Source organism: Centruroides vittatus, unplaced genomic scaffold, assembly GCF_030686945.1.
Source record: "Centruroides vittatus isolate TY-2023 unplaced genomic scaffold, ASM3068694v2 contig_329, whole genome shotgun sequence".
NCBI lineage: Eukaryota > Metazoa > Arthropoda > Arachnida > Scorpiones > Buthidae > Centruroides > Centruroides vittatus.
Genome location: NW_027122113.1, coordinates 1,967,921 through 1,986,462, shown reverse-complemented (window position 1 = coordinate 1,986,462; position 18,542 = coordinate 1,967,921). Strand labels below are relative to the sequence as shown.

Here is an 18,542-nt window from a genome sequence, read left to right as displayed (position 1 = left end):
TTTGGTCAATATTGTATATAACGATTGTATAGCGAGGTTTCATTGTATATACAATGAAACCTCGCTTAACGAGCATAATTCGTTCCAGAATCTTACTTGTAATGCGAAACACTCGTTAAGCGAAACAATTTTTTCATAGAAATTAATGTAAAATACGATAATGCGTTCCACGCCGGAAAAATTCTCAAATGTTTTACGTATAACGTTTGTTCAAAAAAAATTGTACAATATACACTGTTAAGGAGCGTGAATCATCATAATTTTTTCCTCTAGGAATAAACCATCCTGGAATGAGAATTCGATTCAGAGAAACAAAAAAAAATGTCACAGCTAATATGTATGATAAACACCCCAAACGATATGCCAAATTCTTGGGTTATGTAAACGCTGTAATTAAATATTAGAAATTAACTAATTTGACTGGAGGTAGGCAGTTATGTTTCCATCCCGTATTAAAGTTAATAATTATAAATAGTTAATTTTTAATTCAGACATTTCTAAAATTGAATTTGGAATCGGTCATTAAATTTAACGACCCAAGAATTTGGCATATCGTTTGGCATGTTTATTATATAACGGGCTATGTTTGTTGATGTTTATAAGTAATATGTGTGAACACAAGTTTGGAAAAATGTGATCACAAGCGACACTAAGATGCTAGCGGAACGAGTGGTAAACACAGACTGATGGAGCATGCCGCATGCGCACAATTCGGGACTTCCCCTCTTCTCTTCACTCGTTATGCGAAATATCGCTCGTTAAGCGAGGCAAATTTTACAATTTATTTTGCTCGTTATGCGAAATACTCCATGTGCGATGTGCTCGTTAAGCGAGATTCCACTGTAATCCCAAATATTTTGTATAAATAGTTTTATTTCTTTCGATATCATCACTAGGTAATTAGATATTATTAGTATTTCTGATTGAGTACGTTAACAGAGATAAATTTTATCGAGGTTTATATTTAGCTTGTTTAATTTTTAAATATAAACTGAGAGAGGATAAGATATTCACTTCAAATTGAATTTTATTTACAGAATCTAGCTAGATTGTGAGAATTGAACTTGTTATATTTAATATACTAAACATTACCGGTTTTTTATTATTATTGCAGTGTTTAATTTTTATTTAAATAAAACTAAAAATAACATTAAAAACCAGTAATGTGTCGTATTCTTGCTAGCATCTGCATATCAAGTATTAAAAAAATAAGTTCAATATCACATATTGCTATAGAACTATGCAGCTGGGCCTACATCGGTTGAAAGTGATTCAACCATATCTATGAATTTGTTGCAATTAATTTCCGTTCGACAGTGTTGCAGACCCAAAATGGTACTGTACACAATCAAGAAAAGGGAGGAGAGACTTATGGTCAAAGACACCTGTTAGATCACGTGAGCCCGGGGCCGTCTCGGAAGGGGGGGTAGGTGGACACAGAACATCTGACCAATCGGTCTAGCCAAATGTCCAAGAGAGGGGAGCAAACAGTATAAATTATGAGCGTAGTTGTCAAGGTTCGGCCGCCATCTCCGGTCGGACTTGGTTTTCGTCTTGCTTAGTTGCTTAGAAACAAAAGAATGACCAATCGGGAAAAGGGGAAAGGGACCCAAGACCAATCAAGAGAAGATATGAGGGAAAATAATACATAAACCCCCGAACCAAGGTCGAAAAAAAGAGAAGACGGAGCTTTCTACCTGCAAGTGTTCGTCGGAACGTCTACCAGCCTCCCACTCCCTACGCCGACGTCCGCCACCGGTTCTACGACTCTTCTTCTCCACAGCCCCCCCCGGCTTCATCATCCTGCACCCGATCGCTGTCATCCGGAGCTCCTCGCCCAGTAGACGATCCAGATCGCACCGTATATTGTTCTTTTGTAAGTTCACTTTAATGTTAAAATAAATGATTATGGTACGACGACACTTATCATCTTTGCCTCTGCCGCCACCACCCACATACGATCAGTTCCTAGGCTTTTCCTGACGCACAATTAACTTATTGCCCCTAAATGTCGGCTACTTACACATAGCATTGAATGGGTCGACAGAAAAACTGTCGACCCATTCAATGCTATGTGTAAGTAGCCGACTTGGGTAAAATGGGTCGACTTTTTTAAAAGGGGACAATACACGAGAAAGGTTAGGAACCCTTGCATTAATTGGTTTAACCTTTCATTTTTATTGGTTCAACTGAAACCAATTTTCCATCTTACTTTCTCCGGCTTCTTGTATATATAACACGGCAAAGTATTGGAATCGTATCAACTTTGACCTTTCGAGATTTTTGCCAATTTCGACGATTTTAACCTAGAAGAGCCAAAAGATATTCATACAATGAGTTGCCTGTGTTATGTCAGTGGCGTAGCGAGGGGGGTGCAAGGGGATGTATCATGCACCGGGCGCCACTTGCAGAGAGGCGCCCAAATGGTCTTCAAGACAAACTATATGTGTTTTAGAGGGGGGACGCCAATAAAGTGTCGGCGCCAGTTATGTTCGCTACGCCACTGTGTTATGTGTCTCGTGCCATCTTTTATAAGATTTTGTTGTGAAAACAATGTTTTTATATTATTAATTATTATAAGATGACAAAAAGCTTAATTTTGCAGGTAGTGATTGGTTTTATAAAAACATCGTAAATGATAATAACGAGTAATCTTCGTAAAGTTCGAGATCGCCCACTATTTTCCCACCTGCTCCATCTTTATCATCATTAATGTCCCGCATAATCAAGTTACCGTGCCAAATTTCGTGTCTTCATCTTTAATTCATCCTCAGATATTAAATGAAATAGACGCAAACATTCGCGCTCGCATGCCACATGCATCCACAGATATCTTTCCCGTTAATAGCATTTTCAATTTGTTTCTTTTATAAATCTCATCCCTACTCTCAAAATTAAGGTTGTTGCCATTACGTAAGTATAAAACAAAATTTAAAAAGCTAGGATCAAAGGATTACTGCTTAGCAGTGTTTTCCAACGTATTTCGTCATGTGACACTTATAAAATATGGAAGCATTCAAAACACACTTTTCTGGAAAAATCAAAGACTTACGTATATTATGATGTAATATACATTTGCAATAATACAATTTTAAAATGACTACGTAAACGTTTATTTGAGAATAATATTCCATTTATACTTGCACAATACTTATACTATTTATACAATACGATTTTAAAATTGCACGACACTTCTTAAGCGATACTGTGGTTGAAAAACATTGCTGTATAGGTTAGTGCAATTTAACCTCCAAACTTTTTTGATGGCGTACCCGTACGACGAAAATAATTATAAGTTGTACCCTGTATAATCTTATATATAAAATTCTCGTGTCACAATGTTAGTTACCTTACTCCTCCGAAACGGCTTTACCTATTTTTACCAAATTTTATATGCATATTCAGTAGGTCTGAGAATCGGCTACTATCTATTTTTCATACCCCTACACCATTTCCCCCCTTTCAAAAATATATTTATATATGGATTAAGGCTTTTATGTCCAACAGATGGCGCTAACTTCCGACGACCTAAGTTTGCTTTTCTGTGAGAATGGACTGAAGCAGATCATTTTCTATCTATCTATATAAATAAAATATAACGTTCGTTTGTTCCTACCGATTCCTTTGAAATTTTGACACAACGTTGCATTCGAATACGCACGTGTTTTTATATAATATACATGTCGAAATTCCCCCCACTGGGGGAGATGGACGGGATTAAGGCTTACCGTGAAGAACTCGGCTTCTATTATACTATTTTACATGCGGTTTTTTGCGTTTTTAATTGCGTTTTAATAGGTTACGTCAACAGAATATACACTAAAAAGGGATTTTTCGATATTCCCCAGCGGGAAAAGTGACGGGATTAAGGCTTACTGTGAAGAACTCGACTTTTATTATACTATTTTAGATGCGTTTTTGATTGCGTTTTAATAGGGTACGTCAAGAGAATGTACACTAAGAAGGGATTTTTTGAAATTCCCCCATTCTGTGAAAACGGGTAAGATTGGCTATAATGTAATAATCTTAATCTTCACTATCATTACTTCGTGCCCGAGCAACGCCGAGCTTATCTGCTAGTATGATATAAATCATTTTGATTAAGTAACACAAAATAAAAACATTGTGTTTTGACCGGTGCTGCATACCTGTTATTACATGTTTAAAAATCTATTGTTTTGGGGTACTCGAATACATATTAGGACAAGGAATTGGAAGGAATGTTGAGTCTAAATGAATCTCACTCATCTGCAATAAAACTTTTCAAATAAATTAGAAAAATGTACATATAAAATATATGTTTAGAGAATAAATTACTGAGAAAAAGTTGCGAAATTTTCACTATAAATATATAATTCCTGCTAAATTTCCCTCTATCCATAATTTGAATTTTTCCCGTGTATGATCGCGAGGGATCGTGAGCCTACTTCTTCGGGAGGATGACTGTAAGATTAGACAGACTGCAAACAGGACACATGTAGTATTTTGAAGGGAAACTTAACTTAACCCAAGTATCACTTTGATTACCCCTGGGGTAGCGGACCCTACTTTGGAGACTATTAGATTAGTGTTTACAAAATTAAATGTTTATATTTAAGATTTACAAGAAAATTCCAGAAAAATTGTTTTTAGAATTTTCTTGTAAAATGTTGATGTAATTATCATCCTGGCTATTTACTACTGGCTTTATTAAAACCAAAAAGTCTAAACTATTATAACAAATAATAATGTTTGATTTATCAAACTAGTCCTAGTTAATCAAATTACAGTGTGCCTCATATAACGTACTTAATCCGTTTCAGGTGCAAGTCCGTTAAGTGAAAAGTCCGTTATACAAAACGCATTTTCCCATAGAAATACACGTTAAAACATCTAATTCGTTCCGCTGCATAAAATAACCGTACTGTATTATTAAAAAAAAAAAAAAAAAATGAAAATGGAGCAGTCACCAATTATGCCGGGTAGTCAGATGTGAGGAAGAGGTGGATGACACTTTTTTCACACATTCGTACAGACACACACTTTTTACACATTGCAGCAGGTCTCCTTTTTATTGTTTTTTAATCGGAGTCAGATTCAAGAGAGGCTACCGGGGCTTGCAGGGCCAACTCCTCTTGTTCCATCCTTTGTATTTTGGCAGCTGGCTTCTTGAAAAACATGTCCAAGGTGGTCTGTTTCTCTCTCTTCTTCAACACCTGTCGGAAATGACGGGGGAAATGAGGTGTCATTGTAGAGATCATTGATCCTTTTGGCCTCAGCTCTGTTTAGATAGTGAGTGTTGGTAAACTCCTGAACCTCTCCCCATTTGACAAGGAAGTCCTTGATGGCAGCAGTTGAAATTAGTTGATTGGATTGCTCCTCCTCGTCGTCAGATATAGCTTCCCTTTGAGCTTCATCATGTTCCTGGGCCAAAAGTGCTTGGAGCTCTTCAGTTGTCAGCCCTTCTTGGTGTTCTTCAATGAGCTCCACCATATCCCCCATTTCCACCTCCAATTCCAACTCTCGGGCCGTCGAGATGATCTCCTGCACCACTTCTGTATCTTCAGCTGGTTCTTCCTGGGTCCATTCAGGAACAAAGCTCTTCCAGGTTGAATTGAGGGTCTTCTGCGTGACATCTCCCCAGGCCTTCTGGATGAGTCTGATTGCCAGAAGAACATCACTGACATCCGAAAGTTCGGACAGTCATGTCTCTACAAAGCTGACATTCTTCAAACACCTTCATGAAGAGAGCTCTGGTGTACAGTTTTTTGAAGTTGACAATGATTGCTGATCCATTGGCTGAAGGATGGCAGTGGTGTTTGCTGGCAGATACTGCACCTTGATGAAAGGATAACTTTCTTCCCGGATCTCCTCCGGGTCTTTTGCGTGACCAGGGGCATTGTCCAGTATCAGTAGAGCTTTGAGCGGCAGCTTTTTGTCCTACAGGTATTTCTTAACAGCAGGAGCAAAGGTTTCCAAAATCCATTCCTTGAAGACAACCTGGGTCACCCAGGCTTTTTGGTTAGACAGGCATGTTGGACAAAGAAGAAGGAAAAAAAAACAGCTTACTCTTCTGCAGCCAAAGAGCAACAGTTTTCAAAGGCTCCCAAAATACCTTAATCAAGAAGCTATTCTGGGAAGCCAAGAAGGGAAAAACATCTAAAAAAAGGAGATTGTCATTGGCAACGGCAAAAAAAGTGGAAACATCATTCGCACTTGTTCGCAGGAAGTCCGTTGTTTGCCTCACGTATCTGCCGAACGGAAAGTCCGTTGTTCGCAGCGTCCGTTATTCGAAGCGTACGTTATACGAGGCACCACTGTACTAATAAATGTAATTACGTAGATCAAACAAGTACTGTACGTAGGAGATGTTTTCTAATAGCTGTGTGGAATCTGGATTTGAATGCGATCGCTTCATGATTCTTTATGATAATTCGGATAGGACATTATGTTCCATATTTAATTCATATTAGCCGACTCCATTGCGAATCATTCTTGCCCGTATGTGAAACTCAGACCGGTGGTCATGTAATTACTGTAAGTGCAATAGTGCCATATGAGAACAACTAATTTGATTATTACAAAAATAAAAGAAATCCAGTTTATTCAGTTCTTTCTTTGCTTAAAAAACGGTTATTAATTAGGATTACCATAACAAGTCTTAAAAAAAAAACAAAACAAAATCCATGCATTTCCAATCTACATAATTTATAAAAATTCAACTTGACATATATTTTGCGTTCAAAAAGAGGACGCGTCCGGCTAAAAGAGGACATACGTCAATCCTTTATTAATTAAATTTTAAAAAATTCCTTTCTATACTAGCGTTTTTGTTCGATAAAATTAAAATTTATTTAATTTATTTACATTATTCGTGTATTTATTCTAGTTAAGTGGATTTTATTGACAGTTATTTAAAATCGAGAGACGTCGCGTATTTTATAGACAAATTTATTTGGCTATAAAAATTGTCTTTAATTTATTTTATAGATAAATTTGAAAATGCCCGAAAAACAATAATAAATTAATTTCTTATTTTTATATATAGAAAAATATACTGTACTGTATTTATATTTATCGCAATGTTTGAACGAAACACTTTAATTTATTTAAAAACTGAAAAGAAATTATTTTAAACTATAGTTTTTTATAGTTTCATTTCAGCCTTTTTACTGATATATCTTAAAATATTAAATGCATGTACAGTACGATAATTATTGAGTGTAGTTGCTTTAACTTCCGTAAATTCCATCTCTACCAGAGCAAACCATGAGTCATTCGTTTATAAAAGTGCTAAAATCTATAACGTAGTTTGGCGGGAAAACTGATCAATAAATGTCATGATTAAATTCAAGAATACAGCGTTTGAATGTTACAGGTATAAAAATAATAATTCATTCCAGCCACTTTATACATTAGTTAATAGTTCCTTTAATTTAAATTAACCTGTTTTTTTTTTCTATTCGCTGATTAATTAAACATTCGTGCTGCGTGCAATCATCGTTTTCTTTTTGTTTACTTTTTTCTCAAGTGTCGTAGAAGTTGTCAAGATATGTAAAGTCTGGTTTTAAGAGGTAAATAAATTCAAAATTAAATATATATTTGTAAAAATGATATCATTAAATAGTTTTTTCTTGGTTAGAATTATTAAATCTTTAAGTAGGAATAGTTATGTAGTGTAATGTATATAATATAAAGTCATTATTTTAAAATAGCTTTAAACGGTTAAAAAAAATGTTTAGTTGGATGTAGATTTGTATATAAATACATAGCCTGTATTAAATTTTATAATTTTAATGATAGTGTAAATTGCTAGATTATTATACACACAAAATACATACACACTTTTATATATATGGTATTAATTGTAACAAATGATTAGGAGCGTGCCAACAAATCTTATTACAATAATTATTTACAGGAAATCTTATTTTGTGTGTGTGTTTATGTATACATACATATATATATATATATATATATATACACATTAATATATAATATATACATTACAACTTTAAAATTACATGAATAATAAATTAATGATTTTTATAATTTTTTTTTTATAGGAATCAAATTAGTTGATGTATTAGCCTAAACAACCAAATACTTGAAAAACAGAAATAATTATAATATTAATCATATCTTATCATTTCCGAAAGACTACTTAAATGGCAAAATATCTTATTGAAGTTTTAACATTGATAACTGTGTTTGCTTTCAGCTTCAAGCAGATCACTTTTCAGAAGTTACTCATTGATAAAATATGTTTAAATGAATTTAATTTTTCAAAGTATATCTGCACTAATTTATCAAATTATCACAACGAGGAAGAAAAAATTCAAAGTGAAGTCAATAATTATCAATTGTATATGTCCATTATTGTCTCTATACTTAATGTAATATATATTGTCTTTCTGGGTCCGTGGAGTGATATACACGGTCGGAAAATGTTAATTTTATTGTCGTTATTTGGTTTTTTATTAGAAAACATAGTAATTTTTATGAATATCATCTGGTTTGATATATCTATAAATTATCTGTTATTAGCTGCAATTTGTCCTGGAATTATGGGTGGCTTAATAGGTTTAACAACTGGAACATATAGTTATGTCTCTGATATAAGTGTAGAAAAGTCAAGAACATTGAAATTTACAATTCTTGAAATTCTTGTCAAATTTTCATCTCCTACTGGGACAATTGCTGGAGGATTTATTTATTATCATTTGCATTACTATGGCATCTTTGGAATATCAACTGGATTATTTCTGATATCTGTAATAATATCTTTATTTCTCAAAGAAAGTCTTGCAATAGAAAATCATAATGTAGAAATCAGTACAACAAAATCTTTAAAAGATATCTTTAATATAAATAATGTGAAAGATATGATATGCAACTGTTGGTATTCTCTTGGAAAAAAAGAAATTTTATTGCTATTTTCAATGTTTGTAGGTGTAATCTGCTATGTAGGTATGTAATACTTTTATTTATTTTTCAAGTTATAACATCATATGATTTATAGTCATTTAAAAATATACTGTTTAATAATTTCAGGTGTTGGAAAAATTGACTTTTTATATTCCGAAAGAATGTTTGGTTGGAGTGTTCCTACTTATTCATTAGTAAATTCCTTATTTTCCTTTGGAAGTTGTATTACTTCTGTTACTTTTGTATATATCATCATCAAAATATTTTACAAGTCTGATGCATTTTTGGGATTAATAGGACATTCTTCCAGCATATTAGAAAATATTATAAAATCTGTTGCTACCAGAAAAGAAATTTACTATGCAGGTAAAATATAATTTTATTTAATTTCATGTCTTTTTAATTATATAGTGTTTAATATACTGTATTATTTGTTATGATTTGTTTTGATTTTTATGATGTAAAATAATATATACATGCAATAATACTTTAATGATTATTTAATTACATACATTATATTGCAATATACTTTACATATACAGTGAAACCAGACTTATGGTTTGGCAAGCTTTTTTTTTTTTTTTTAACAGAAAATTACTGCATTTCAAAGAATTTTTCCCATTTAGGCAGGTTTCTATTTTATTAAGGTTCCATTTTAGATAGATTTTGCTGTACTATAATATTTAAAAGTTAAACATACAAATATTAAGTTAATTGAAGACACAGACTGTCCAAAACAATTTTGGTAGACACCATTTATTCACTTCACATGTTCCAGAACAAACTTTTTGACGACCTGACCTTCTTTTTTAAGCTACTTGGCCATCAAGTTTACGAACATGCCTTTAAAAAAAAAAAAAACAGAAAAATATCTAATTAAAATTATAAATTTCAACTTAAGAGTTCGTGGGTTTTACAGCCATCTTCATGTTCTTCGTCTTTTTCATTCGAGGAATTTTGGGCCTTTATATCTACTGGAGAAATGCACTGGTAGATGTAGATTTCTGTAGCCTTCCCTGGTGATGAATCTTTACAAACTTTTAATATTTGAATTTTGTCGGATGATATTTTTGAGCGCATTTCTCCAGTAGATATAAAGGCCCGAAAATCCCCAAATGGAAAGGATGAAGAATGTGAAGATGGCTGTAAGATCCACGAACTCTTAAGTTGAAATTTATAATTTTAATTAGATATTTTTCTGTGTTTTTTAAAGGAATGTTTGTAATAAAATAAATAACTTACTGGAATATAAACGTAAAAGTGAAATCAAACACCTTACTATTTCCAGCAACAAACTAAATTTAATAAAATAAGAATGTTTTTGACTATTTTCAATAGTCCTCTTCAGTTAAGCCTTTTTAAAATTGAAATAGAACATAAAAATAGAATGCCAGCAATAACATCATTTAAATTTAAAATAATAACATAAAATAAAAATAACATAAAAATAGTACAAATTAAACAGTAAAATAAAACAAAGTATTAAGAGAATTAATTGTTGTAGTAAAAAGATTTCCATGCACTGGATAGACTATCAGCATCTCTATGGTTGATGCAACTTTTGGTATTATGCGCCTTGTAAATCTCAAGCTTCTCAATGTATTTAATAACATATTTATTAGTGGCAGTCTTAATTATGGAAGCTTTATCCTAATGTACATTGATATCTTGTTCCTTTGCGAAGGCTGCCAGGACAGTACTGTCCAAGTTTTTAGTAATCGAGTATTTATGCTCCTGCAGCCGCTGTTTTAAAGACCTCATAGTGGCACCAACATAAACTAACTCTGAATTAAAATAGCAGTCAGTTAATGGGATTGAATATACTCCTGATGTATTGTTTCAATTTAGTTTCAACTTATTGTTCCGTAGAATTCTGTAAATCGTAGGATTATGTTGATAAATCATTTTAACATTGTTCTTGTGAGCTATTTTCTTAAAGATCGAATGTAGGAAAGGAATATAGTTGAGAACTATCTTTCGGTCTTGGTTTGTAGTAGTATGTTGTTTATTTGTTGGATTACAAAATTTATCAATAACAGCGTTAATATCCTGTATACGATATCCCTGTTGTACAGCTATTGTGCATAAGTAATTTAGTTCTCTATATGTGTCATAAATACTTGTACAGTGGGTATAGGCCCGCTTTATCCAAGATCTAAAGGCTGCATGTTTAAAGTTGCTGGGATTGAATGAATTCTTTGGAATAATAATAAGTAGATAGCTAGGCTTTCGATAAATGTTCGTCCATATTTCACCAAATTTACAAGTGATGGATAGATCCAGAAAGTTTACATTCAGGTCACTTTTTTGTTCCAATGATAGTGTCAAACCACATGGGTTGTTATTCATTTTGTTAAGGAACTCTCGAGCATTATTAATATTCCTCCAAATGATGAACACATCATCCACATATCTTGCATATAAAATTATGTTGTCATTGAAGACAGGCAGTACTTTACTTTCTAAACGTCGTAATACTAGTTCACATAATACTGGGGATATCGGGTTCCCCATTGGAACTCCTCGTTGTTGTAAATGTGTGTTGCCTTCAAATGCAAAAAACGAAGTATAACAAATTAGGTGTGCGAGTTCTAATATGTGTTCGTGAAATTTTGTAGCATTATTAACATTCGAAAAAAGGAAGTCTCTTATCTCGCAAAAACAAGGTGGTAATTTTATAGATGGAAATAATGATTTAAAATCCATTACAGTCATAAATTCATTGTCTTCTAGGTTAATATTTCTGAGTTTATCCACCAGTTGAACAGAGTTATTAATAGCATACAGGTAATCTTGAATTCGTAGTTGGATATATCTAACAAGTTGTTTCTCAAGTTCAAACGTAGGGAAGCCGCATTTTTCTATAACAGGGCGTATCTGGTTTATGTTTATGTTATGGTTTATGTTTAATTAGGTTTATGAGTTTTGCCAAAGGTGAAGATTCTCGGTGTTCTTGGTGCTTGTACGACAGAGTTATGCATTCGTAACTTGCGAGCTAAAGGAGTTGAAATGAATTTTTTAACTCTCTGTTGTAGTGATTCTAAATATTTGTCAGGAGCATGTTGGCATTCGGTGTCCCTGATGTAATCCTGCAGTTTATGGTTGTAGGAATCTTTTAAGAAGCACTACCCCTTTGGACTTATCACCCTTGATAAGCACTACCTTATTTGTATGCAGCCATTCTTTTGCGTTTTTAATGCAATTGTGGAAATGTGCGCTCTTGGAAATTCTTTCTTTAGTTGTGCGAAATCTTGTTTTCCATCGTACTTATTCTTGACTGGTAAGATTCAATTTCTTAATGATCATTTCAACATTGGAGGCTGCAGGAGCATAAATACTCGATTACTAAAAACTTGGACAGTACTGTCCTGGCAGCCTTCACAAAAGAACGAGGTATCAATGTACATTGGGATAAAGCTTCCATAATTAAGACTGCCACTAATAAACATGTTATTAAATACATTGAAAAGCTTGAGATTTATAAGGTGCATAATACCAAAGGTTGCATCAACCATAGAGATGCTGATACACTCAAACCTGTTTTTGTGCGGTCTTTTTTTGTGCGATTTTTTTATATGTGCAATGTGTTTTGTGCAATTATTTTTGTGCAGTATACCAAATTGATTGAAATTCATATACTGCACACAAAAAAATCACACAAAACAAATCGCACAAAAAGAGGTTTGAGTGTAGTCTATCCAGTGCATGGAAATCTTTTTACTACAACAATTAATTCTCTTAATACTTTGTTTTATTTTACTGTTTAATTTGTACTATTTTTATGTTATTTTTATTTTATGTTATTATTTTAAATTTAAATGATGTTATTGCTGGCATTCTATTTTTATGTTCTATTTCATTTTAAAGAGGCTTAACTGAAGAAGACTATTGAAAATAGTCGAAAACGTTCTTATTTTATTAAATTTAGTTTGTTGCTGGAAATACTAAGGTGTTTGATTTCATTTTTAGGAATGTTTGTAAACTCGACGGCCAGGTAGAATAAAAAAGGTCAGATCGTCAAAAAGTTTGTTCTGGAACACGTGAAGTGAATAAATGGTGTCTACCAAAATTATTTTGGACAGTTTGTGTCTTCAATTAACTCAAAAAATATCATCTGACGAAATTCCAATATACAAATATTATATAAATAAATTATAAATATATTTTTTAAAACTTTTTATTTGTAATAGAAACTTTTAAAGTAGATGGACCATTATACCAAATATATGTAGAATGTCATATTTTGGAATGTTAAACTAGGATCAAAAGATAAAAAATCTAAGACATGATATTATATTGTTATAAGTTAAATATAAGACAATTGACTTGTAGGAATGAAAATGTGGTCAAGATATTTGCTAACACTAAGGGCATCCAGATTCAAGTTAGATTAAGATCCCATAGCATTTAGCATGAAAAGATGAATTGGTAACAACAGATGACTTCTATGATAGAAATAAAGAATTTGGAGAAGAGTATCTTTGCATTGTATGGTGGATGTGACCTTTTGTTAACCGTATGTATAAAGTGTTTTTGTGAACAGAATGAGATCCCTCATAACATGATGCCCTAAAATATAGCATTTTTAGCTTTATATATAAATCTGACTCTGGGGATGCAGATGAACTGTAAAGGATACCATTTTACATCTTTCCAAACTCCTATTTGGAAAGCTGCATATGTTTGTTTTTTACTAGAGACACTAAAAAAAAATTTTTGTTTTATTTTGAAATTGTTTTTCATGTACAAAGTTAATCTGATTAATGCTCTTAATCTGTTCTTCTGTGACTGAATATTATTTAATTCTAGCAAATCAATTTAATTACAAAAACATTTTCAGTCTAGATTGATAAATCCTCATCAGTTGGTACAAGAAGAGAATGAAAATTGACTTAATAAAAGCCAAAAAGCTAACCAATTTTAAATTTATCAAAAAGTTACAAAAACAAATGCTATAATTAGGAACAAAATGTTATATAATATTTTCTCAAATGTTTTTGGATTATGTGGAAGCATTTCAGGGAGTAAGTTATTTCTGTAAATTACTCTATGAAGTTTCAAGCTAAACATTGGCATAGAATGCAGTCACTATAGAGACTGCTTATTTGTTTTAGAAAAAATAAACAAATTACCTCTTTGCTCTATTTTTATTTGTATTATATAATTAAGAGTAGTTTTCTTTAAATAATTAGAATTTCTTTTATCCATAGCATCAGCTTGTGGAATGTTATCAAGTTTTTGTTCTGTTGCAATTAGAATTTTACTTTCCAAATTTGTAAGCAGCAGACATATTGGTAAGTTATTTTAAAGAAATGTAGGCACTATGCTATATGAAATTGAAGTAATAAATAAAATTTAATTACAGGTAGTGTTTTCTCACTGTTGGCAATTTGTGAATCAACCACACCACTCTTTGCTGGAATCGTATTCCTGGAGACATACAATTTGATGTATCGCATTTTTGCAGGTTTTGTCTATATAATTGCTGCCTTTTTGTCATTAATTGGTTTTTTTACATTTGTGTGAGTATTAAAGTCAGTTTAACACTAAATTTTTACTTTTAATTTGGACAAACTTAAACATTTACGTTTCATTAAAGGTGGTTGATAAAGAAAATGCCGACATATGAATCACTTAATACTTTTCCGATTACTCAAGAATGTCCTACAACTGTTCAGTATGCTGATGAATGTGCCATTTTTTAATTTTGAAAGCATTTATGTTATAAAATGATTTTATAGTTTTATATTATTTATAAGAAATGTAGCATATAGTTATTAATACTAGTATTACTGAATTTAGGTTAGGTTATATGAATTTCTGGCAATACTTACTATTATATCAACCTATACAAATATTTTAATTTAATTTTTATTCCTGTTTATAGTTGCTAGCCTATTTCAAGATTTTCTGAAGTATTTATTTATTGTAATAGAAAAATCAATTTATAGGAAATACAATTTTTTAATAAATTTATTAAATGTTAATTTAAAAATAAGTCAATTAGAATAAATTTATTATATTGAATTTCATATATTGACCAAAGATTATTATTTTGTCTGTTAGTATACAAGTAGATATTAAATTATAAATATTCATGCAGAGTTCTGATGTAAAATATATTATTCAAATAGTACAGACAAAATAGTTTGTGTTCCTTAAAGAAGATAAATAATGTTTTATGTGAACAAATATTAGTGATAATATAAAAATGAAAAAATATTTTTTATTTTAATATAGTATAGAAAATTAATATAATAAAATAATGATTGTATAGTTTTTGAAATTAACTATATGTATAGGTCATTTTATATTTGAATTTTAGTAATTTTTATATCTTAACTAAATCATGAGAACATATCTAAAATATCTTCATCATAATATCAATGTCATCATCATTTATTCAACATTCAGTGGCGTAGCGAGGGGGGTGCAAGGGGGTCTATCATGCACCGGGCGCCACTCGCAGAGAGGAGCCCAAATGGTCTCCAAGACAAACTATATGTGTTTCTGGAGGGGGAAGGGGGCGCCAATAAAGTGTCGTGCCCTGGGCGCCAGTTATGTTCACTATGCCACTGTCAACATTTTATATTATTTATAGTATATTTTATATGATAAACATAGAAAAACATTGATATCAATGTATTTCATAGATTTAGGATTATGAAAAATAAAATTCTCAACTTGTCTTCTCAACAAATGAAAATGAGAATTAAAAAATTTTGAATGTTTCGATCCTTCTTTTATAAGGCTTTTTCACAATGAAGTAAAAATGTAAATAGTTTTTAATAATTTATAACTTTTTAAATTTTAAAGTTAGTTGCGTAGATAGTTTTTATATACTTGAGACTATTAAATATCAAAGAAACCATTTTTGTATTTCATGGAATGTTTTGATAGTATTGAGTTAAATTAATTATTTCAAATTTCCTAAAAATTGCTATTATTTTTTGCTGTAAATATTTTATCTATATGAATGTTTTAAAGATCTATTTAAGTTTTATCAGATTTTATTATTTTAGTGAAAAATGTATATGCTTAAAAAATAATTGATGTTTCCAGTTGAGGTATCTGTTGAGGTTTTAAGTTATATAGATATTTATTTTATATTCTTTAGTATAAGAACTTATAAGAATGTTATAAATTTTATAGATGTACTGGATGATTGTAATTAAAGTACAGTATTCCAATTCTGTCTAGAGAGTTGAATAGGAATACTCTAGTGATATCACTCTAAATGCAATGATTTAGTGGCATCTCAGAACATATAAGACTCTATTTTAAAAAATTAGTACAAAAGTTCACTGTTATGGAAGTTTTGGCACTGCACACAGCAAACATTTTATTTGTAAATGATACTTATGTTAAATAGAGACCTTATTGATACATGGGATATCGCTCAGTATGGTTCCCATTTTGAAGGTTAAAACCTGAAGGCAATGAACAGTGTGTGTTTAATGGCTGACCATAATTGATACTCTGTGACTCTTCTCACATGTAGTATGATACTGTCTTTCAAGGCTGCCAAATTTGCAACATGTGTTTAATAAACATAGCTTGACACTTTTTAAGTGTACTCTCAACCAAAAATCACATAGTAATAATTTATCCAGTGTCAAAAAATGCTTTTGTGTTTGGTTTTGATGCTAATTTATATATATAAGTCTTTTGTGTGTCCTGAAATGTCATCCTATCAAATCTGGTTGCATTTGAATTGTCTCTTTTGGGCAGCAATTTGAAAAAATTGTAGACCTATAAATTTCCACTGCTTTCTTTCTGTCTGTCTGTCCTTCCCTAATCTTGAGAACAATTGTTAGATAGATGAAAGTCATGACCAGATATGGAAAGCATAGGGGCAGGAGGCCTTGATTAATTATATACCAACTTCTGATTTGCACCAGAAGTCATGTTATTTCAATTCTAAAATTTTCCCCTAAACAGAATTAGATAGATGACAGGCATGACTCTGTTGTTAACAGGAAAGTATGATGTATAAGGGCAAGACTACTTAAAATCGAGGCCTATATTTTAAATTAAATAAATTAACAATATGATTAAAAATTGCAGCCCAGCATTGTGATGATGTCACAATAAATAATTGCTTCTTTAGATACATAGCCAAATGATTGTCTTAAATACTCTGGCTACGTATCTATATAATGTTTGGCCATGTATCTATATATCTATATCTATATAGATACATGGCCAAACATTATATATATATCGGGCTTCAAGTTGCTTGTTTATTTGCTATAATTGCTTGTTTATTTTATTTGCTATTTTGCTTGCTTGTTGTTCTTATCAAGTTACCTGAAAATGAATTTTCCCTTATTATTTTGGTATAAAATTTTCATTATCTTTACCATGCCTTGATTCAGGCATAATGTTCTGCAATGGCTATGTTGAGAGGCAAAAATAAAACTGATTTTTCCTGAGAAATTCTGAATACTGTAGCTGTCAGATACCAATGATTTCTTTCTTTTTCCGTTTCTGTTTCTTTTCACTTGATCTTCATTCCATTCAATCAAAAATTTCAGAAAATAATCTATTGAATCCATGTCATCCATGAATTGTTGCTGTTTTTAAAATATTTGGATAATGGAACACACCTTAAGTTAAATTAGTAGATTCTTGTATTTTCCTATGACCAAGAGATTTTTCATATTAATGATATGAAAGAATACAAGTTAAGAGTACTATTATATGATGTTTTTTCTTATTTCTAATTGATACTTTTAAAATCGTAATCACAAAAAACCTTTTACACGCTGTTTCTAGCAAACAAATTAGTGAGCACAAACGTTTTCGGCCGTTTTAAAAGGCCTTCTTCGGGTGCACTGAGTATACTTAATTAAAATTTCATTATGAAAATTTTTTTCAAATCTCTTCTCTCCATCAAATTCATGTCTTCTGGATTTGGATATAAATTTACTTCATGCCACACCCATGCTTTTTATCATTTATAAATTTCTGTTTCATCACTAAATACATAGTAAATCTTTCCAATAACTATTTGACTTGAATTAGTAGCTTTTGTAGATATCACATCTGTTTCTCACATGAATGAATGACAAGGTAGTTTTTTGGGAAAGAATTTTGTCCTAAAACCTCTAGTCCTCCAGTATGATTCTTAAAGTTTGATCTCTTAAGTCTTAGTCTCTAACACATTTCCAGATTGTTTAGTCAATAGGCATAAACAAACTAGCCATGAATGTTGATAGATTCATATCAATTCATTTTTAACCCAAAAGAACATTCTTTTCCAAAAATATCATACTGCAGCAAATCTAGATTACAGTTCAAGCATACAAATATAATTAGCAAACCATATGTTTACGTACCACGACAGATTCCTACAAATTATTGCTACAAATCTTTTTCTTCTGAAGAATGTCAGAGATCACATTGTTAAAAAACACTGTGAAAGAGTCTTATATATTACACTTCTCATTCACACTTTTGTTATGGAGTTACGAATGTGTGTATATATGTATATATCTTTTAAAACATCTATTTTGAAAGACATATATATGTATATTGACTTTGTATTGTAAATATTGTTAAATTTTAATCACATTTAAATAGTTTGCCATGTAAATTTATTATTTTTATCACTTTGTATTGAATATATAGAT

The 18,542-nt window shown here is 31.4% G+C and overlaps 1 protein-coding gene across 2 annotated transcripts; it reads left to right on the top strand.

Moving 5' to 3' along the window:
- Positions 1-7,207: 7,207 nt before the first annotated feature.
- LOC136973841 (probable peptidoglycan muropeptide transporter SLC46) lies at positions 7,208-14,855 on the top strand. 2 transcript variants are annotated; one of them, XM_067268623.1, is made up of 7 exons: positions 7,208-7,357; positions 7,511-7,553; positions 8,046-8,949; positions 9,034-9,273; positions 14,118-14,201; positions 14,273-14,429; positions 14,507-14,855. In XM_067268623.1, exons 3-7 carry the CDS (start codon positions 8,148-8,150, stop codon positions 14,610-14,612), a joined length of 1,389 nt encoding a protein of 462 aa, XP_067124724.1. In that variant the 5' UTR covers positions 7,208-7,357; positions 7,511-7,553; positions 8,046-8,147; the 3' UTR covers positions 14,613-14,855. The 2 variants fall into 2 exon arrangements, with proteins under 2 accessions (XP_067124724.1, XP_067124723.1); XM_067268622.1 differs by having other exon boundaries at positions 7,208-7,553.
- The last annotated feature ends 3,687 nt before the right edge of the window (positions 14,856-18,542 follow it).

Excerpts from the sequence above, each read along its gene's own strand:
- LOC136973841 (XM_067268623.1), top strand. The coding sequence starts at position 8,148 with ATGGCAAAATATCTTATTGAAGTTTTAACATTGATAACTGTGTTTGCT. Across the intron at positions 9,274-14,117 it reads AAAAGAAATTTACTATGCAG|CATCAGCTTGTGGAATGTTA; the intron begins GTAAAATATAAT and ends TTTTATCCATAG. Across the intron at positions 14,202-14,272 it reads TGTAAGCAGCAGACATATTG|GTAGTGTTTTCTCACTGTTG; the intron begins GTAAGTTATTTT and ends ATTTAATTACAG.